At 41.4% G+C, this 23660-nt stretch overlaps 1 protein-coding gene across 1 annotated transcript; it reads left to right on the top strand.

Annotated features, from left to right (window-relative positions):
• The first annotated feature begins 2848 nt into the window (after nt 1-2848).
• Nucleotides 2849-23109, top strand: LOC129709911 (heterogeneous nuclear ribonucleoprotein R-like). The gene is given in 12 exon segments (XM_055656597.1): nt 2849-3005; nt 6692-6863; nt 11314-11432; nt 12495-12602; nt 15464-15577; nt 15942-16001; nt 16003-16119; nt 16307-16442; nt 18455-18660; nt 19734-19883; nt 21626-21747; nt 21832-23109. Coding segments are annotated over 11 exon segments (1902 nt in total). The 5' UTR covers nt 2849-3005; nt 6692-6703; the 3' UTR covers nt 22442-23109.
• Nucleotides 23110-23660: the final 551 nt, after the last annotated feature.

The following is a 23660-nucleotide window of genomic DNA, read 5'->3' as shown; positions in this document are numbered from 1 at the left end:
CCCTGTGCTTTTTTAACAACAGGTGGTACTTCAACTTGCAAAATTGCAATTATATGACCTCATTAAGGCTATCAAATCTAAACTGATCGAAACATTGGTTTCACACCGTTTGCATGCAAAACCCAATCCACAAGTACCATAAACACACAGATTGAACTTTATTCAATTATTTAATGGTTCTGCAAATATATTTTGCATTACTTGTAAGGAAGCAGGCAAATCATTGTGTGATTTATTTGTCTCTACATCTCATGAGATTAAAAACACCAGGGAGTTTATTTCATGAGCACAGCTGTTTTGTTTTTGCTTGAGAATAGCAGTAAGGTTCAACTCAAAAATATATTAAAAATAATAGGTTTGTGATGGCGAGATTGTCAGATTTACTAAATAATGTAAATGTGCTGGTTGAACTTTGGCTTTTCTAAAGCAAACAACATTTTATGGCTGTGCTAGAAATATTTTAAGAGGCACGCCATTATTTTTTCATCTTTGATGGGTTCAGTATTGGGCCTTCATATGTCTGTTTTCGTCCGTAACATTTTATTTCTCCCAAAAGGATATGATTACACTTCTCAACAGCTGCAAAGCCGCTCAGTATAATACATTTAATATTCCTATTGTGCACAACTCGAGACATAAATTGGCAGCTTAAATCAAAAAGACTAGGTAAAGCTCGGGAGGGAAACAGTCTGGAGGATTGAATAGTGATTGTTCTGGTATCAAAGCATTGTCCCTCATCTAGGAGCATCTGCTAGTGATTATATTGGGAAAAAATTGCACATACGTCTATTTGCCTGGATCCCAGTATGTCAGTTAGCTCAACTTGTTAGTTTTTAAATCATGAGCAATAATTTAAAATCACTTAAAAGATTTTAGTCTTCATCTGCACACTGAATAATTTTAATGCCATTTTATCTTCACTTTCCCAGAGGCACAGTTCAATAATGCTCCATGTTTTCTGCAGGTCTCCAGTTGCATGACAGTCCATCACGTGAACTTACACTTGTACTCAACCATGAAGGATATCACAAACTCAACCATAATTCACAATTACAGAACTAGATTAGAAAATAAATTACAGCAAAACTGAGTGAAAACAAGCAGGACATGTGTAATTGTCACAATAGCATTTTCTTTGAATTATCATTTTTTCCCAACACATCGAGCTGCTGCTTCACAGCGCCAGAGACATGTTTGATCCTGACCTAGGGTGCTGTCTGTGTGGAGTTTGCATGTTCTCCCTGTGACCGCTGGAGTTTCCTCTGGGTGCTCTGATTTTCTTCCTCGTCCCAAAGACATGTGGGTTTATGGGTTAATTAGTGTGTGGGGAGTGGATGCGAAAGTGGGAAAACAGAACTTGAGTCATCTGATCAACGATTCTAGGGTTGTTTCCCTGCTGTAAAACTAAAACCTTAGGATTGTGTAGAATATGAGAAATGCTTAAGAATCCTTGTGTCAGACAATATTGTGATTTTACAAGGCAGTTTAGTTTATTGTCACACTAGGCCAATTTGCCTACAATTATTTTTGTTTATTTTTGTCATGTGTACCGAGGTACAATGAAAAGACAGCAGAAAGACAATATATGATTACAATAGAGCAATTTACTGTGATAACTACAGATGTAGTTATTTTTGTACCTCCAAAATTAAAACGTGCCAAAAATAAACCATACATTACCCAAACCCTAAACCAATCAATCAAATCCTATTCACATTTGCATCAGCAAGTAGTGCTGAAGTAATGTATGTGGTTAGGAATACTGGTTTACATATTCTGGCATGCTGCAAGTAAGAATTTCATTGTTCTATCAGGGGCAAATGACAATAAAACACTCTTGATGGCGGGATATGAAATGTTTTACATTCTATACAATTGGAGATGCAGTCTGACCCGCCGAGTTACTCCAGTTTTTGTGTGTTTATCTTCGGAAATGGTACTGTATGAAGAGAATTACTTTGAATGAACAGTGGGCAATAAACGGTGGACCTGCCAACCCGTCTACAATCCCCCGAATAGACATGTGGAGTAAGGAACTGCAGACGCACCGAAGATAAGACACAAAATGCTGGAGTAACTCAGCGGGTCAGGCAGCATCTCTGGAGAGGATGAGGAAGGGTCTCGGCCAGAAACGTCACCCATTCCTTCTCGATCCCGAATAGACATCTCCTGAGCTAATTCCTTGCCATCCTTCATGTGCTCTGGTGTAGTTTGCAACGAAGATGGACACAAAAAGCTGGAGTAACTCTGCGGGTTAGATAGCATCTCTAGAGAAAGGGAATAGGTGACGTTTCGGGTCGAGACACTGCTTCGGACTCCACCAGTTTCGTTTGCACGGTGTAGTTTGTACCAGCCATTGCTTCTGAGGTAATTTCTTGCCATCCTTCGTGCGCTCTGGTGTGGTTTGCACCGTGCAGTTTGTACAGTGTAGTTCACGCCAGCTTAGTTTGCACCGTGTAGTGTGGTTTGCACCGTACAGTCTGCAGAGTGTAGTTTGCGCAGCGACTTTTGCACAGTGTAGTTTGCACCAGCCATTGCTTTTGAGGTAATTTCTTGCCATCCCTCGTGCGCTCTGGTGTAGTTGGCACCGTGCAGTTTGTACAGTGTAGTTCACGCCAGCTTAGTTTGCACCGTGGATTGTGCAGTGTGGTTTGCACCGTGCAGTCTGCAGAGTGTAGTTTGCACAGTGTAGTTTGCAGCAACCATTGCTTCCTTCCCTCTCTCACCTCCTCCGTCGTTGATAGCCGGCGCCATTGTTGTCCGTCGACGCCATCTCCCGCCCAAAGACGACATTGGCTGTGCGGGTGGCGTTGCCGTGGCGACGGCGGCCCGTGCTGGGGGCTGGGGGCGGGCGGGAGACCCCGCGCACGCCGGCAGCGCTGACGGGATCCATGAGGCAGCGGCGGCGGCCACGGCGGCCATTTTACCACCAGCTCTCTCCACTCCATCAACCGCGGGCTGAGCCCGCCCGCCGCTGCGCCCTGCTAACGCCGCTTGCGGACACGGTAAGAACGCCAGGCGGATCACGGCACGGCCAGTTACCGAGGCCGGAACGGGTTGGAGACGATCTGTAGAGCGTTAAGCCTTTCCCGCGCCGCCTGCAAGCACTGCGGCAGGGTAGGGCTGGCGCTCCACTAGGCCGCGGCGCCTCCTCACTTTGTCCTTCCTTCGCTCTCTCCTGGGGGGGCTGGAGAAACCGCCTCTAATGGGAGAAATTCCGTTTGCAAATTTTTATTTACCTACAATTGCAACCGCATAAGCGCGTGTCCGACGTTTTGCACTGCAGGGAGAGGCATAAAATAAGTAAACTATGCGGTCTCGGGCCACACGCCTGCCGACTGGCGGGAGAGAGACTGGCGCTCTCCCTTTATTCAGAGCACCCTTTAAAAGCTAGATTTTACAATGAGCATCCAAATATGAATTTAACGTTCGTTGGTGAACCTAGCTTTGTTCGTTTTTCACTCCAGGGTTTTGTATTTAACTCCCCCGGGGGGGTTGGGATTTTTTAACCCACCCCTAACCAGCATTTCCCTTGCAAATTAAATTATAGCTCACACCATGGACGAGAAAACTGGCGCGCTTTTTAGGGTTCGTTGTTTTCTTGGAAATGCAGCATGCATTCAGTGCTGTTCATTTTGTTGCAAATCCAGGAACGTTGCATTATCATTTCACTCGGTATCTATCAGTGGATATCTTTGTGAAATGCAAAAGCTAAAAACACATTTTCCCGCCCCCGCTCAAGAATAGGCAGCTGAATCCTTCTATGCATTCAATGTATATATTTTGAAAACAAGCGTGCACTGAAATTTGAACCATTATAGCCGTTTCTTATGTTTTATTGAAGATGAATAGAATATTTTTTAAATGTTCGACCATTGATACAACATGTGCCTTGTCTTCATTGTTGTGCACAGTTGACGCATGGGCATATCGGACATTTTAGTACACGTGTATTAAATAGCATAATGGTTAATTTGATTACTTTGAGGGACTTTTTAGCCAGGAGTACTACAAATTCTACACAAGAGGTAGAATTGTATTTCTCGCCGCATTCCCTGCAATTTATAGGTTTAAATTATGATTATGAATGTGCTACAAAACTTTGGTGTTAAATCAACGGCTTTTATACTGGGCATAAGTGGGCTGCAAAATATTTTTGTAATGTTAACCAGAAGTTTTGAAAGAGATGATAGTAAAATAGCTTACAAAGTTCATTTTTTATAAAACTGCAATTTTGATTTTAATTTTTGTTGCTGGGGCTTGTGTTTTGTGGACTCAATTGATTTATGCACAAGCCTAAAAATAATTGATTACATGACACTATTTATTTTAGTGTGAAACATAAATACAGAAATATTGTTCATTGTTTTGTGGAAATATATGATTTGAAACTGACCGTCATTTTTGTTAAATGACAGCAATATGAGTCTATTGGAATGACTTGCTCTGTACAGAAGGTTTCTGTCATGAGTTCAAAGTAGAGGACCAAGTTCTGCTTGATCAATAGATAATTCAGAAACATACCAAACATGTAAATGCCAAGTTGTGTACATGGAACTCACTTCCTTTGGATGCACTTTGCAAAAGTTTTTCAAACTGTCTCAAATGCCACCTGACTTACTGAGGGATTCGAGCATTTTCTGATTTTATTTCAACTTCCCAACCTCTGCAGTGTTTTGGTCATCTTCCTTCCCAATTTTCTTTCTCTTTATACCTCTTTCTGTATGACTACCAAAATAGGCAGATTTGTTCAACATTATTCTTTTTTATACTTAATATCATTTCTATACACACAACGGCGGTTCTATTCCTGTTATCATTCTTGTAAGGTGGAACTATCCAAGGCCGAACATTCTCCACGTATTATTACAGAAATAGCTGGAGATTAAGCATTAAGTTGTACATGTATAGAATCATCAAAATAAACTGCTACAATACTCAAGTTTGATGTGCTTGCTTACTTCAGGGATGTGTGTGTGAAGTTTCAAGTTTCTCTGCTGCTTTCCTTTCATTGTGTAAATTGGGAGTTAGTGGTTCGCAAAACAGCACCTGAATTAAATGTAGTCTTCCATGTGTTTCACCAATCTATCACCTACTGAAATAAACTTGGTTTATCCAAATTACCACCTTTAGAGTTGTGCACCTATCTCCTGTTTGGCATGTTAATATATATTTCTAATAGCCAACATTTTAATACTTGCATTTTAAACTTCCCTCCAATCTGAAGAACAGCCTCTAACTGCTTATGTTTGGTCAAAGTCAATTTCTCATCTTTACTACCATTGGTCTTGCATTGCATTGGCAATTTTCTAAAATGTTATTTGAAGTATAAGATTGTGATTCTTGGAAGCTAATGTTTGCGAACAGCAACTATCACTTTCATTGATTCTCGGTTAAGGGGTTAGCCAGACTCTACAGCCTTTAACAATAAATTGGCTGTCATACGGTAAATCTTTTTCTAAATAAAAAAATGTTTATTCCAATGTAGTTCTCCAGTGATATCATATGACTTGGAATAACAGGTTTGCAGAATCTGAGCTTAATCTCTCCTTATTGGATATAATTGTAATACCTGTAATTCTTTGGTCCTAATGGAACGTTAGTGTATAAAACAAGGATTGAGAGATTGCTGCTGCCATGACCGTTGATTTATCTTGGTTGAGGCAACGTACTATTAAACACATCAAATACTTTATTTTAATTTTACTGAATGTCTAAAGTATTTTCATTTACTGTCACATTGGCCTAATCTGTTCAAGAGAAATTCATTCTACAGTTGAATTTAAATTTAGTGTATTGTCACATATACCAAGGTACAGTGTGAAGCTTTTGTTGCGTGCCAACAGGTGTAGAAGCACTGCTTACATAAAATGATTTTTCCTTTGCCCTTTCAATGGCCCTAGACATTCCTTCTTTGCCATTGAGAATTAATTGTCAGTAGATATTCTTCTTTGATATGTGCACCGTGCAAAACATAAGTTGTACCTGAATGATTTTTTTTCATTCATTCAGGAATATCAATCTGATCTGGAATTATACATCATTTAAAAGATCCAGAAATGTTATTTTTTCTCCTGTTCCAATGGTTTAGGTATTTAGTGAATTTGCTTGAATAATTGTATGCTGGTCAATTATGAAAGGTAACTGAACGGAGAGGGGGTTGTGTCTTATCAAACTTAAAATACTAGAAGGTAAAATTACTGTTCTAGATAAATCTTTGCTGAGATAATTCAATACCAGAAGATTTTCCTTTTTACCAAGTACCGGCATCAAGCACCATCAGATCAACTTATTTCACCTGGGTAACATCACGCCCACTCTTTGCAGATTTACTACGGTTACTGATCTTCAAGCGCAGAGCATCCCCACAGAACCAGCGTGACATTTCTATTTCCGACACTAGCCATCTCTATTTTGGAGTGGTGAATAGTGGAGAGTTTTTGTGTTGTGGTCTACAGTCAATTGAGAAATGCCCAGATTTATCTTTGGGATCTTTAAAATGCTCTTTGAACAGAAGGATCTTTTTCATCTCATCTAGGCTGCAGCTAAACTCTGTTTCCATAGTGTAGGGACAGACTTCTCGCCACTGGACAGCCTAAACCCTACTGTTTACGTAGCATTTGAAATAAAGCCTTGTGACCATTTGATATACGGAAGGAAAAAAATGTCTAAATATCTTTTTTCATTCCAGCTATAATTAGAAATGGCTACTGAGGTAAATGGAAATGCAGCGCAGGTGAAGGAGGATGAAGAACCCATGGATACCTCATCTGCTGTCACCCATTCAGAACACTACCAGGTGCTACTAGATGCTGGCTTGCCACAGAAAGTAGCAGAAAGGCTAGATGATATATTTCAAACAGGTACATATCAAGGTACCTGTGATTTTAATTGTCCAACTCACGCTTTAACCTGAATGTAATGTGTCACTGGAAAATATTTGACTTTCTCCTGACAACAAATTTGATACTTAAGTGTTTTTTAATTCAAAAGAGATTGCTGTGTATAATTTCTGCCAGCATTTGTAGTGGTATTGGTAGTGCATTATTTTGTGGATCATTCATTTATGTAGGGCTCATAATTAAATTAGTCCAGACAGCACCCAACAATGGCCATTGCTACTGAACTGAATAAAAAAAAACAAAAACTTCCTGGATTTTCATAATTAAAGTTCGAAAAGCAGTGAACTTTATTAAAATTCTTTGCAAAAACTGCAAAACATGAATACATTTTGTGCCTAATTATTTTGAGGCATTTCAATAAATTAGCCTAATTGCTAAATGCATTGATTTTAATTTATAACCTTTCATAATTTTGAGCCCTACCTAAACTGCTAATGTTTATTAAACTGCATCGATAACCACAAATGCAGTTATGCAATATGTTTTTAGCATATGCTGAAGATGAGCAATGGTTTTGAACTGCTTCCGATAACGGAGTACTACTTTAACTTAAAATATTGTGGCATTTCATCAACTATCCAAAGGGGGTTCATTGATTACCCTAATTTGCACTGTGGCAATGGAGCTAAGGCATTTAATGGACTATACATATACAGTTAGTTTTGATTTAAAATGCACAATGATGCATATGCCAAACAAATCATTCAGTTACGGAAAAGGAAATAATTTAAATCGCACGCAGTGTGAGAACATAGAGTGGCTGTCATCCCTGTAACATATAGAAACATAGATGCAGGAGTAGGCCATTCGGCCCTTCGAGCCTGCACCGTCATTCAATGTGATCATGGCTGATCATCCAACTCAGTATCCCATACCTGCCTTCTCTCCATAACCCCTGATCCCTTTAGCCCCAAGGGCCACATCTAACTCCCTCGTAAATATAGCCAATTAACTGGCCTCAACTACCTTCTGCGGCAGAGAATTTCACAGATTCACCACTCTCTGTGTAAAAACTGATTTTCTCATCTCGGTCCTAAAAGACTTCCCTCTTATCCTTAAACTGTGACCCCTTGTTCTGGACTTCCCCAACATCGGGAACAACCTTCTTGCTTCTAGCCTGTCTAACCCCTTAAGAATTTTGTACGTTTCTATAAGATTCCCCCCTCAATCTTCTAAATTCTAGCGAGTACAAGCCGGTCTATCCAGTCTTTCTTCATATGAAAGTCCTGCCATCCCAGGAATCAGTCTGATGAACCTTCTCTGTACTCCCTCTATCGCAAGAATGCCTTTCCTCAGATTAGGAGACCAAAACTGTACGCAATACTCCAGGTGTGTTCTCACCTAGACCCTGTACAAGTGCAGTAGAACCTCCCTGCTCTTATACTCAAATCCTTTTGCTATGAATGCTAACATACCATTTGCTTTCTTCACTGCCTGCTGCACCTACATGCCTACTTTCAATGACTGGTGTACCATGACACCCAGGTCTCGTTGCATCTCCCCTTTTCCTAATCGGCCACCATTCAGATAATAGTCTACTTCCCTGATTTTGCCACCAATGTGGATAACCTCACATTTATCCACATTATATTGCATCTGCCATGCATTTACCCACTCACCAAACCTATCCAAGTCACCTTGCAGCCTCCTAGCATCCTCACAGCTAACACTGCCCCCCAGCTTTGTGTCATCCGCAAACTTGGAGATGTTGCATTCAATTTCCTCACCCAGATCATTAATATATATTGTAAATAGCTGGGGTCCCAGCACTGAGCCTTGCGGTACCCCACTGGTCACTGCCTGCCATTCTGAAAAGGACCCGTTTACTCCTACTCTTTCCTTCCTGTCTGCCAGCCAGTTCTCTATCCACATCAATAATGAACCCCCAATACCGTGTGCTTTAAGTTTGCATACTAATCCCTTATGTGGGACCTTGTCGAAAGCCTTCTGAAAGTCCAGATATAACACATCCACTGGTTCTCCCTTATCCATTCTACCAGTTACATCCTCGAAAAATTCTATAAAATTCGTCAGGCATGATTTACCTTTCATAAATCCATGCTGACTTTGTCCAATGAATTAATCACTTTCCAAATGTGCTGCTATCCCATCTTTAATAACTGACTCCAGCATTTTTCCCACTACCCATGTTAGACTAACTGGTCTGTAATTCCACGTTTTCTCTCCCTTTTTTAAAAAGCGAGGTTACATTAGCTACCCTCCAATCCTCAGGAACTACTCCAGAATCTAAAGAGTTTTGAAAAATTATCATCCACTATTTCTGGGGCTACTTCCTTAAGTACTCTGGGATGCAATTTATCTGGCCCTGGGGATTTATCGGCCTTTAATCCATTCAATTTACCTAACACCACTTCCCGACTAACCTGGATTTCACTCAGTTCCTCCATCTCATTTGACCCCCGGTCCCTTGCTATTTCCGGCAGATTATTTATGTCTTCCTTAGTGAAGATAGAACCAAAGTAGTTATTCAATTGGTCTGCCACGTCCTTGTTCCCCATGATCAATTCGCCTGTTTCTGACTGCAAGGGACCTACATTTGATTTAACTAATCTTTTCCTCTTCAAATATCTATAAAAAATGATGCAGTCAGTCTTTATGTTCCATGCCAGTTTTCTTTCATAATCTATTTTCCCTTTCATAATTAAGCCCTTTGTCCTCCTCTGCTGGACTCTGAATTTCTCCCAGTTCCCTGGTAGGCTGCTTTTTCTGGCAAATTTATATGCTTCATCTTTTGTTACTTCATCTGATGCACTACCTTCCCTGATTTATTCTTTTGCCAAACTGGGATGAACAATTGTTGTAGTTCATCCATGCAGTCTTTAAATGCCTTCCATTGCATATCCACCGCCAACCCTTTAAGAATCAATTACCAGTCTATCTTAGACAATTCACGTCACATACCCTCAAAGTTACCTTTCTTTAAATTCAAAACCCTTGTTTCTGAATTATGTCACTCTCCATCCTAATGAAGAACTCAACCATATTATGGTCACTCTTGCCCAAGGGGCCACACACAACAAGACTGCTAACTAACCCTTCCTCATTACTCAATACCAAGTCTAGAATAGCCTGCTCTCTCATTGGTTCCTCTACATGTTGGTTTAGAAAACTATCCCGCATACATTCCAAGAAATCCTCTTCCTTAGCACCCCTGCCAATTTGATTCACCCAATCTATATGTAGATTGAAGTCACCCATTATAACTGTTTTACCTTTGTTGCACGCATTTCTAATTTCCTGTTTGATGCCAACCCCAACTCCACTACTACTGTTAGGTGGCCTGTACACAACTCCCACTAGCGTTTTCTGCCCCTTAGTGTTTCGCAGCTCTACCCATATCGATTCCACATCCTCCAAGCTAATGTCCTTCCTTTCTATTGCGTTAATCTCCTCTCTAACCAGCAACGCTACCCCACCTACTTTTCCTTTCTGACTATCGCTCCTGAATACTGAATATCCCTGGATGTTCAGCTCCCTGCCTTGGTCACCCTGGAGCCATGTCTCCGTGATCCCGACTATATCATATTTATTAATAACTATCTGCACATTCAACTCATCCACCTTATTACGAATGCTCCTTGCATTGAGGCACAAAGCCTTCAGGCTTGTTTTTACAACACTCTTACCCCTTATACAATTATGTTGAAAAGTGGCCCTTTTTGATTTTTCCCCTGGACTTGTCTGCCTGCCACTTTTACTTTTCACCTTGCTACCTATTGCTCCTACCCTCATTTTACACCCCTTTGTCTCTCTGCTCTTGCACCCATCCCCCTACCATATTTCTTATGTTGAGGTTGCTATTGCTAAAAATAAAAAAAAACCTATGCTATTTCCTGCATTTCTAGTATTTGGTGCTTACAATCTAAATTAACTGAAATGGTGAAAATTGATTCATTAGGCACTGTATTTTTAACTGGATGATAGAGAGTATGTAGATAAGTTAAATGGAGTGGTTCAAATTCCAATTTAAAAAAAGTATGTACATTATCCCTTTATGGATCTGAATTTTTATTCATTGTACACGAGGTGCAATTTTTCCTGTGTTTTTCAAATATATTTGCATACTTTGATATAACATACAAATACATAATGAAGACGTGATCGCTCTTAGTACTTTCAACACTTTTAGCCAAGCAACTTATATTTCGCTTTAAGCTTAATCAGAACTATTAAAATGGACAGTAAATTATAGTCCAAAGGATTTAAAGAAAAAATAGACACGCTAAAAACTCAATTAACGTTGCACGTTCCCTATCTCTTTTCCTTGACTCCTATCATTAAAAGTACAAATTTTAGGCAGTGGTGATATTGGTACACTCTGTGCATGAATACGCTAGAAAATGGAACCACCGTTGGTTATCTAATAGTTTTGTATTGAATATTGTTTCAGGGTTGGTATCTTATGCTGATCTTGATGAAAGAGCCATTGATGCTCTTAGAGAGTTCAATGAAGAAGGTGCAATGGCTGTCTTGCAACAGTTTAAAGAAAGTGACCTATCACACGTGCAGGTAAAATAAAATACATGTCTGCACTGCTGGTATGCGATGGTCATGAAACAATATACGGTTTGAAATTTGATAATGCAATATGATTGACTTTAGTTTACATTTAGTCTCATAGAAAAGATAATTTAAGTCAGATGTCAAAAAATTACATCAAACGATGATTATAGATTAGACAAAAATGCTGGAGAAACTCTGGTTGAGGCAGCATCTATGGAGCGAAGGAAATAGGCAAAGTTTCGGGGGGAAGAAGAAAGGAAGAGGTGGAGCCAGAGGGAGAGCTGAGAAGGGGAGGAAAAAGTAAGAACTACCTGAAATTAGAGAAGTCAATGTTCATACCGCTGGGGTGCAAACGGCCCAAGCGAAATATGAGGTGCTACTCCTCCAAGGTTGGATTCGGAATGGGAGGGGGAGTTGAAGTGCTGAGCCACCGGGAGATCAGGTTGGTTATTGCAAACCGAGCGGAGGTGTTTGGTGAAGCGATTGCCAAGCCTTCGCCGAACACCTCCGCTCGGTTTGCAATAGCCAACCTGATCTCCCGGTGGCTCAGCACTTCAATCCCTCTCCCATTCCGAATCCGACCTTTCTGTCCTCGGCCTCCTCCATGGCCAGAGTGAGGACCACCGTAAATTGGAGGAGCAGCACCTCATATTTCGCTTGGGCAGTTTGCACTCCAGCGGTATGAACATTGACTTCTCTAATTTTAGGTAATCCTTACTTTCTCCTCCCCTTCTCAGCTCTCCCTCTGCCCACTAGATCCACCCCTTCCTTTCTTTCCGCCCCCACCCTCGCATCAGTCTGAAAAAGGGTTTCGGACCGAGACGTTGCCTATTTCCTTCGCTCCATAGATGCTGCCTTACCCGCTGAGTTTCTCCAGCATTTTTGTCTACCTTCGATTTTCCAGCATCTGCAGTTCCTTCTTAAACATGATTGTAGATTAAATGGTTTAAAGGTTTCTAGCATTAGACATTATAAAACAATTTCATATACTTTACTTAATTTCTTGACTAATGTTTTTATCCATTATTATGGATTCAAATTATTGGTACTAACTTCTTTAATTTCTAGAATAAAAGTGCCTTTCTGTGTGGAGTAATGAAAACCTACAGACAACGGGAGAAGCAAGGTAACAAAGTGCAGGATGCTACAAAGGGTCCTGATGAGTCAAAAATCAAGGTAAGATATATTGGAAGATAAGTTGGTTAAACTAGTGGACATGGAGTTAATATGTCAGAGTTGACCAGTCACCCCACTGGGGCAATTTAGAGTAGAGGTTAACCTGCCAACCCACACATTCTATGGGATCATGAGAGGAAATTTGCACAGTAACTCCAACAATGTGAAATTGAATAGTGAAAGGCTTGGATAGAGTGAATGTGGAGAGGGTGTTTTCTAGTGGGAGAGTCCAGGACTAGAGGTCATAGCCTCAGAAGTAAAGGATGTTCCTTTAGGAAGGAGATGAGGAGGATTTTTTTTTTAACAGGGTGGTGAAACTGTGGAATTCTTTGTCACAGAAGGTTGTGGAGCCTACGTCAGTGGATAACTTTAAGGCAGAGATAGATAGATTCATGATTAGTATGGGTGTCAGAGGTCATGGGGAGAAAGCATTGGGGTTATGAGGGAGAGATAGATCAGCCATGATTGAATGGTGGAGTAGATTTATGGGCTGAATAGCTTAATTCTATTCCTATCTCTTATGATGTGCAAACTCCATTCATGCAACACAATAGAACAGGATTGAATCCTGGACCCTGGGATTGAGGCAGTAGCTCCAAATATCGTCAACTAATACAGTTATTCTAAGGGCATTGGCTTGAGATGAGAGGAGAAAGATTTAAAAGGGACCTGAAGGGAATCTAATTCAGAGTGTAGTGAACAGTCCTCATTTAATAAAAAAAAAAAATTTGGACAGGTACATGAATAAGCAAGTTCGGTATTCTGACTGCGCATGCACTGGTCATGGGGCGCTCGGAATAAACACTGCTCCCGGGCCGGATGGGAGCAGCGGAGCGCCGGTTCCAGCTCGGCTCTGTCCTAGATGTTCATTTAAACTAGTCTTATTTGCCTACATCTCTAAACCTTTTTTATACGCGAGTTTGGCATTCAGAAAAACGCTAGGAATCATGGGATTTTTCAAAGGTCATTCGAGAATAAAAAAAGCGTGGGAGAGCGGGTGTAACAGCGAGAGAGGGAGCTGATACGAGTGGGAGACGGGGAGGGACTGGACTGGCGGAGAGATGGGGAGAGGTGGGGGATGAAAGACTTGCGTGGGGAGACAGGAGAGAGAAGTTCCTGTTTGACAGACAACCACTGGTAAAGCCATGGTTCGTTGCTTCTAGGAGAGTCGAGAGAATGCAACTTCACAGCCCCCTCGTTTCTACCGCGCTGGTGGGGGCAAGGAACAAATGACCCAAAGTTTGCGTTGCGTGAACTGACTGTCCTCGCGTTTTGTGAGAGTGTTTGGATCTCATCTTCAGCTCAGCCAAATGTTGTTGCATATCCTTTGCATGCAATGACTGTTTGAATTCTGCCATTCATAGACATCACCAGTTGCTGGGTATCTTCTCTGGTGATGCTTTACCAGCCCTGTATTGCAGTCATCTTTAGCTCATGCTTGTTTTGGTGGCTAGCCCCCTTCAGTTTTCTCTTCAGCATATAAAAGTCATGCTCAATTGGGTTCAGATCGGGTGATTGACTTGGCCACTCAAGAATTGACCATTTTCTACCTTTGATAAACTTTGTTGCTTTAGCAGTATGTTTGGGATCATTGTCTTGCTGTAGAATGAACCGCCGCCAATGAGTTTTGAGGCATTTGTTTGTACTTGAGCAGATAGGATGTGATTATACACTTCAGAATTCATTATGCTACTACCATCAGCAGTTGTATCATCAATGAAGATAAGTGAGCCAGTGCCTTCAGCAGCCATACATGCCCAGGCCCTAACGCCCCCACCACTGTGTTTTACAGATGAGGGTGGTATGCTTTGGATCTTGGGCAGTTCCGTACTCTTCTCCATACTTTGCTCTTGCCATCACTCTGATATAAGTTAATCTTCATCTCATCTGTCCGTCCACAAGACCTTTTACCAGAACAGTGGGTGCTCTTTTAATTACTTCTTGGCAAACTAACCTGGCCATCCTATTTTTGCGGCTAACCAGTGGTTTACATCTTGTAGTGTAGCCTCTGTACTTCTGTTCATGAAGTCTCCTGCGGACAGTGGTCATTGACAAATCCACACCTGAAGAGTGTTTCTGATCTGTCGGACAGGTGTTTGGGGATTTTTCTTTATTATAGTGAGAATTTTTCTGTCATCAGCTGTGGAGGTTTTCCTTGGCCCTTTGCAATTAATTAGTAAGCTCACCAGTGCTCTCTTTCTTTTTAATGGTGTTCCAAACAGTTGATTTTGGTAAGCCTAAGGTTTGGCTGATGTCTCTAACAGTTTTATTCGTGTTTATCAGTCTCATAATGGCTTCTTTGACTTTCATTGGCATAACTTTGGTCCTCATGTTGATAAACAGCAATAAAAGTTTCCGAAAGGTGATGGAAAGACTGGTGGAAAGACTAGGTGCTGAGAGCACTCTTATACCTGCATTAAGGAGGCATTTAAACACACCTGAGCAATTACAAACACCTGTGAAGCCATGTGTCCCAAACATTATGGTGCCCTGGTATGGGGGAACTATGTATAAACACAACTGTAATTTATACATGGTGAAGCCAAAATGTATAAAAATACCCTTTAATAAAATCTGGCAATGTGCACTTTAACCACATGTGATTTTGTTTCTATTACAAATCTCAAATTGTGGCGTACAGAGGCAAATAAATAAATGATGGGTCTTTGTCCTAAGCATTATGGAAGGCACTATATATTAAATTAAGTTAATTCGATTGCTCAACTGATTTATTTGTAACCAAAAGTTTGACCATGTTCTGTTTGCATTTCCACTTGTTATATAGTTATTTAAGGTAATTGTTTCATAAAATACTGTATGATGCTAAGGATTTTGCGCTAAATTCTTAATACATTGTTTAGGCACTGCTAGAAAGGACAGGGTACACTTTGGATGTAACCACAGGGCAAAGGAAGTATGGTGGCCCTCCTCCTGATGGCGTGCATGCAGGGCCACAACCTGGAATTGGAACAGAGGTTAGTGATTTATTACAATGTGATCTGTGGTCCACACTATTCAATCATAGATAGGATGTATTACAATTTACACCGTACTCATGTGGATTTTCCATCGGGTGGGTCAATCGACTTCCGTTGTGGAGCGGGAATAGAAATCAAAGGAATTCGGTTGAAAATGTTAATATAATGATTGCTTTTATCTTGAAAAAGAAAGTACATATACCGAGTAATTTCCCGCTCCTCAAATTATTCAACTGTATATCCAATTACCTGTTATCTGTCTTTTAATCCATATTTTAAAATATCTTTTGATTGTAATTTGCATTGTGTTAATTACATGTAGCATGGCAAATTTTTCAGACTTAATTGCTTGGATACTTAGGTATTTGTTGGGAAGATACCCAGGGATTTGTATGAAGATGAACTTGTCCCATTGTTTGAAAAAAGCGGGTGCCATTTGGGACTTAAGACTTATGATGGACCCCTTGTCAGGCCAAAACCGTGGCTACGCATTTGTGACATTCTGCAACAAAGATGCAGCCCAAGAGGCTGTCAAACTGGTAAGAATTAAAAAAAAAAAAATTAATGCATACTACAAAACTTCATGATTGAAGCGCTTTGAACGTTGGGCTCAACAGCAGATTCTTTTGAATTTTACTGGTATATTAAAGTCAGTTTCAGCTGAAAAGTCACTGGGACGCTGCAATAATATCGACATGCTAAATCTCTGCTTCTTTTATTTTGTAGTGTGATAATTGTGAAATCCGTCCTGGTAAACACATTGGAGTTTGCATTTCTGTGGCCAACAATAGGCTGTTTGTTGGTTCTATTCCAAAGAACAAGACCAAGGAAAACATAATGGAAGAATTCAGCAAAGTCACAGGTTAGGTCAGGGGATTCTTGGATGCCAAAAAGAACAACTATTTAAACAAAAAAGTTTAGGTTTAAAGATCTGATTTAAAGAAAAAAGATATTTAATTGAATTGGGGGGGGGGGGGGGGGGGGGGGGGGGGGGGGGGGGGGGGGGGGGGGGGGAGAGACCCGTATTAATAAGCGAGCTCGGTATTCTGAAAAACGCAAGGAATCATGGGATTTGTCAAAGGTCACTCATAAAGAAAAAGTGAACGAAATGCTGGCTGCATAAACTGTAAATTCTTACATTTCATGATTGATGTGTAAAATTATTTAATCTGAGGAACGGGGATGCCAGGTAGCGGGAGAGCAGTTGTAACCGCGAGAGGGTGTAGTTGCCAGTGGGAGACGGGAGAGCGCACACAGACCACCGTCTCATCTGCAGCCCACGTCCCCGGCGCTGGATTTCCCCCCCCCCCCCCCCCGGAGCGGCGGCCCACGGGGGAAGGGTCTGCTCCGGCCCAGCTCCTACTCCTGAGGAACCCATTCCTTTTCTCCGTGGATGCTGCCCGTCCAGCCGAGCCGCCGCAGTAACCCGCGCGCACTTGCTGACGGCGAGGAAGTTGGCCGGCCGTCTGTAGGGGTACTTGCAAGGTGCTGTGGCGCCTCGTCTGGACGGGCAGCATCCCCGGAGAAAAGGAATGGGCGATTTGGGTCGAGATCCTTCTCCGGAGATGTTGCCTGGCCCGCCGCAGCGGCCCGTGTGTCCCTGTCAGTGGCGGCGCCTGGCCCCCGCCGCCACCAAACCTCTCCATCTGCGTCACAACACCCTCCACCAACAGGGCCTTTGATGCCGGAAGACAACAAGCAGCTCCAGTGGAACTGATTGCTTATCCCAGCTTCGACTGACTCACTGTTTGTAATGACATGCCCTCCACCGAGGGGGCAAACCAGCGGCCACTGGACAGGGAGACAGGCGCAGCCTGCAGTCCCTGGCCCGAGCCCCCCCGTGCTGGCTGCGAGCCTGGTCCGATATCTCCGGCGGCCTCTGGGTGGGGGGGGTGGGGGGTAACGGACCAGCGGCGCCGCCGGAGACCCCGACCCCGCGGAGCAGCACGGAGCATAACGCACTCACTGAAACGAAGGTCAGATAACCAAAGATAACACACAGCAGTTCCGCACCCTCCAATGTTTATCTCCACTGACCTATGACCTGGGCATGCGCAGTCGGAATACCGAACACGCTTATTCTAATGTGATTGACTCTTCTGTTTATTAATTTTAAGTAATTGGTTTGGTTGTTCTCACGTGGGTATTTTGTAAATATGCTCATGGTTCTTCATTTGCAAAACTAATGTGCTAGACGAACATGGCGGGTCAGCTGCAGTGAAGTGATTTAAATAAAACAATAGTTATTTTGCATAGTACTTTTGTTTTCTGCCTTTTTATTTGGTAATTGAGCTAATGTATTGGGCCATGTGGATATTGGGAACAAATAAGCCTGACATTTTAGCTACGGTTTGTTTCATAATACAGTATAATCTACTTCAGTTGAGCATGTTTATGATGGCATTCTTGTGTCATAAGCCTCCCTTTGCCTCTCTACATCCTATCCCATTCCTGAAAAACGTTGCCCAACAAAAACATACTTTTGGTTTTGAAAGCTGCCATTGATACCCTGTGTCAGGAGCATTTTAGGTAAATTTCTTGTTTATATAAAACAATTATATTGAAATGTCGTTCCTGAATACGTGGACTTGAACCTTTGTGTTCTGCTGTGTTCTGGATTCACCCACTGGGGAAAAAATAGGTTCTCTTAGCTGCCCTATTAATTTTTATCAACTTTCAAGCAAGAAAATACTCTTCTTGTGAGTCAACTCTTTTTGCCCTATATTTGATAAAATATCAATGACCGTGTTGACTACCATGTAATTTTTATAGATGTGTATATCTCAGACCAAGTAGAACCTATTTCAATGTCCAGCATTTTGGTTGGCTTAGAAAGATTATTTTAATACAATTAATTTTCCTTCTCTTCTGCAGAGGGTCTCACTGATGTTATTCTATATCATCAGCCTGATGATAAGAAGAAAAACAGAGGCTTCTGTTTTCTAGAATTTGAGGATCACAAGTCTGCTGCACAGGCAAGGCGAAGATTAATGAGTGGAAAAGTCAAGGTTTGGGGAAATGTCGTTACCGTGGAATGGGCAGACCCAGTAGAGGAACCAGATCCGGAGGTGATGGCAAAGGTAACACGACTAAAGAAAAATAAACCATTCAGTCCATTGGCTCCCAGCAGGACATTATCTTCCCTCACTTCGTCCAGCAGCTCATTGTTTTTCATACTCTAAAGTTATCTTCCCCCACCCACCCCCAGCCCCCCCCCCCCCCCCCCCCCCCCCCCCCCCCCCCCCCCCCCCCCCCCCCCTCCAGATCTCAAACTACCAAGCTATTCCAGCCAATTCATTTGATAACCAGTATGTCTAGCATGTGGCAAGAAACCCATACGGTCAAGGGGAGAAAGTGAAATCTTCACGCAAACAGCACTGGACGTCAGGATCGAACTGGGCTTTGGAGCTGTGAAGCAGCAACCTATTGGAACAAAGGGATTTTTATGTGCAACAAACATTCTTGTATATAAATGGGCAATACGCTGCCAATCTCCATCAGATTTAGGGTAGACAAAAATGCTGGAAAAACTCAGCGGGTGAGGCAGCATCTATGGAGCGAAGGAAATAGGCAACGTTTTGGGCCCGAAATGTTGCCTATTTCCTTCACTCCATGGATGCTGCTGCACCCGCTGAGTTTCTCCAGCACTTTTGTCTACCTTCGATTTTCCAGCATCTGCAGTTCCTTCTTAAACACATCCATCAGATTTAGGTTTATTATAAACTAAATTTTGAACTAAAGCAGCTTATGGTAGCTTGAAATGCAAAACGATATAATTGAAGTCTCATTCCCCTTTGTAAGCATTATTTGGATGTCATTTGTAAAACCACTTGTGTGAACAATTTAGTGTTTTTAAAGTTCTGTATTTCTGCTTTTGTGCAAATGTCAGTTTTGTTTTTTTAAGGAATTGGTAGGTCCATGTTGTAGTTTTATTGATTCTATGAATTTCATTCTGCGTCAGTTAAAGCTCCTCCTAAATCCCTATGATTAATGTCACAATTATTTGAATGTTTGCCAGTGATCTGTTGACTCAGCTATGTGGCATTTTGTTCTAGTACTGTATGATATGTAAATGTCTGGGTTAGAAAGTGTAATGCTGTTAACTGAATTTGTTATTTTTTGATTCTTTATTGTTCGTTGTTGTCTTGTACAGGTCAAAGTTCTGTTTGTAAGAAACCTGGCCAGCTCTGTTACAGAAGACATCCTTGAAAAGACTTTTAGTCAGTTTGGGAAACTGGAACGTGTGAAAAAATTGAAAGACTATGCATTTGTTCATTTTGAGGACCGAGATTCAGCAGTAAAGGTTATTATTATTGCACTATATTTGTTATTTATTGAGTATGTGTGCATGTGTATACACTCACGGAACTTTTTTTCTTCTCCCGTTATGTACTATGTTTACATATTCTGTTGTGCTGCAGCAAGTAAGAATGTCATTGTCCTATCTGGGACGTGACAATAAAACTCTCTTGACTCTACATATTGAAGTGGATAACCTATTTCAGTTATATCAGTACATCAAGATTTGACATTGGCAGAGTGCCAGTTTTGTAAGACCATTGATTAAGTTTCTTGATGGTTTATTTGATGATTTATGGGGTTCACAGAGCTGCCAAGTAGTATGGATTTTCCGTATTTTGTACGGAAATGCGATTAGAATACAGATGTACGGTTTTGTGTTAAATACGGAATTCAGTTCAGTCTGAAGAAGGGTCTCGACCAGAAACGTCACCCATTCCTTCTCTCCAGGCTGCCTGTCCTGCTCCAGATTTAAACAGAGCACTCAGTTTAACGCGTGGGAATTTAAACAAGGAGCTGTCGGCCACAGGGCTATGGGTCACAGACTGTTCAGTTCTAGTTATAACAATGAGTCTTTGCAATTCTTTCTCAGTGTCCTGTTGAGCTTTGATTATTTTTCAGGCAATGGTAGAAAAAGCTAGTGACTCTGGGATTGCAGTACATTGGAATTGGCTCGAACGGTGGGGGGCTTAAGGGGGAGAGGGATGGGGAGGGCAGGAGAGAGGGAGGGAATAAGAAGGAGGGGAGAGAAAAAAAGGAAGGGAGAGGGGCGGGGGGGGGGGGGGGGGGAGGGCGGGGTGTGAGGGGGAGGGAGAGAGAGAGGGGGGGGGGGGAGAGGGCGGGAGGAGAGGCTTCCAAAATGGCTTCTACATCATCTGGTGCTAAAAGCAGGCAGCAGCCGTTCAAACAGAAGTATACAAAGAGATGGCAATGAATGAACTGTCAAGTAAGGTGCGTAGAAGACATGTCAATTGGTAGCAAAGTTATGCATTCTTGTACTCTTAGCAAAATGGCACCGTGTAAAAATACAGATTTCCTCAGCAAAATACTAATTTTTAGGTACTAGAATACTGAAATGCTCTGACAAAACTTGGCAGCTCTGGGTTCATCTTATTCAACCTAGTGGTTATTTATGATACTTTGACACATGGTTCAAAATTGACCATGGCCATTTCTTGGCCTTTCGGCATATGTCTGAAATCTCTAACTAATCCTGTAACATGTTTCATTTAATTTCACTCATTCCATACCAAAGTGATTTAAAGCATGACTTACTTGAACAGATGATGGGCACGAGCAATTCCATGCATGATTCAGATATCATTGTATCCCTGTTGACTAAAGTATATTTGTGAATTAAGCTTAGTAATATCCCGTGATGAAATTCAATTATAATATCCTGTGATGAAATTCAATTATAAGGTGAAATGTTTCAGATTTTCATGGGTTAATCAGATTTAATTTTGTATGTGTCGAATGTATCGCTTTAATGCCAACAGATTATCATTGTATACTAAGTTTAATCTTTACCATTGGTTTTCCATGCAGTTAGTGCATGTTATGATCCATGTATTGGGACGGGGGAAGGAGCTGAAGAATCATGCGCCCAAAGATTCAAAATATAGCTATTTACAGTAAATTCTCCAGACTCTTATCCAGTAAAAGGATATGTTGATGACAGAGTGAAGTTGAGGGTCTCATGAATGGCATGACCTCCTTATCTAACTCGTGTTCTTTCCTTCACAGGCGATGAGTCAAATGAATGGAAGAGAAGTTGAAGGCGAAGATATTGAAATAGTTCTTGCAAAGCCCCCAGACAAGAAGAAGAAAGAACGACAAGCTCAAAGACAGGCCACAAGGACACAAGTGTAAGTTGTTTTTGTTGGAGAAAAGGTAATCCGATGTGTTCTTGTATTTTCTTTTTATCTGTCTAACAAAACTTTCTTTTATAGGTATGAAGACTACTACTACTACCCCCCACCTCGTATGCCACCTCCTATTAGGGGCAGAGTCCGTGGAAGTAGAGGAGGTAGTTATGGCTATCCCCCAGATTATTATGGCTATGAAGATTACTATGATGATTACTATGGCTATGATTATCATGATTACCGTGGTGGATATGAAGATCCATATTATGGTTACGATGATGCATATCCAGTCCAGAGAGGAAGAGGTGGAAGGGGTGGTAGAAGTGCAATCCCACCTCCCAGAGGTCGCGGTGTACCCCCACCCAGAGGAAGGGCAGGATACCCTCAACGTGGAGCGCCAATGGGACCTCCAAGAGGTGCCAGGAGTGGCAGAGGGGGGCCACAGCCACCACAAAGAGGACGTGGTGCCCGTGGTGGTAGAGGCAACCGTGGCGGCAACGTAGGAGGAAAGCGAAAAGCCGATGGGTATAACCAGCCAGATTCCAAACGACGCCAGACCAACCAACAGAATTGGGGCTCGCAACCCATCGCTCAGCAGCCTCTTCAGCAAGGTGGTGATTATTCTGGTAACTATGGTTACAATAATGACAACCAGGAGTTTTATCAGGATACTTATGGGCAGCAATGGAAGTAAAGAAATGGGGGTTTCGGTGAAATTGGCTAAACTCTGCAACCTTCAAATCTGATTGGCATAACTCTACATCCTTCAGTACAGATTGGCTGCCACTTGCATTTTGCTGACATCAAGAATCACTATTGTATATACCAGATTTTTTTTTTTCCATAAATGCACTTGGACATTTCTGGCTTATTTTCCCTTAACCAATTTAGGGGAAAGATGCTTTTTATTTTGTTTTTAAGCTACTTTTTAGCAGTTTGAAAGGAACCTTTGGACTTTGCTTTCAGATGTTGGGCACAATTTTCAATCATGGTTTTGGAGAATTGACTGATATTGAACAGTTTCACTAGTTTGTAGTTTTGGGATTAGACTGCCATTGGAGTATGCTGTATATACAGTAAATGCTAGTGTTTTGTCTTAGTAGTTTTAAGATGAGCTTGCAGTTTAACCATTTTTAAGTTTTCTTGTACTGAAAGTAACATTTAACTGTGTTTTGCATTTGTAGAGTAGGTAAATTGTGTTTTTTAAAAATTGTTGGCTTCACACCTTTAAGAATCTGCCCTACAAAATTTGGTTTGGCTTAATCGTACAACCCGTGGCGTTTTGTTCATTGATGTGATTGTATTTACAATTTATTGTTCATGTCAAATTTCAATAAAACTTAAAACTATATTATCCAAAAATTCATGATTCAAATTCAATTGTGTCCTGAAAATTTGATTGATTAGAAATGTGATTACCTTCAAACCAACAGCTTCCCCCAAAAAACTGCTTATGTGAGTGATCAAATTTAAGTTTGCCTTTGGTCTAGCCTTGTTTTTCCACAAGACAAAGAATTTAAAGTAGATTTTGTAACAGATGAAGTCTTTTCAGTAGTTGTGCAGTTTTGAATGTCCGTTCAATCGTTTTCATCACTATTTAACGCGTGATACGTTCGAATACCTAATTGCAGTGACGCCTTTGTATTCTTTCCAGTTTACAGGATTTAAAATGTAATCAAAACGCTTGACGTTAGATGGTTATCTTGCCATCCTCGTAACCATTTTACAAAAAAGTTAATACATTTTTTCTTGTTAAGAGCTGCTACCAGCAGGGATTATTGTTTGAGTTATTGTGCTCAGTTGAATTGGAAGAGCTTAATTTGTGTGAAATTGAAACAATCACTGCCTTGTTTTCAACTTCAAGTCATAGATTTCACCACTTTTCACTGTTGGCTGAGGGTAGCCAGGAAACA

The sequence above is a fragment of the Leucoraja erinacea genome, chromosome 26 (genome assembly GCF_028641065.1).
Source record: "Leucoraja erinacea ecotype New England chromosome 26, Leri_hhj_1, whole genome shotgun sequence".
Classification (NCBI taxonomy): Eukaryota; Metazoa; Chordata; class Chondrichthyes; order Rajiformes; family Rajidae; genus Leucoraja; species Leucoraja erinaceus.
Note: the sequence above shows the minus strand (reverse complement) of the source record. Positions and strands in the feature narration are given on the sequence as shown.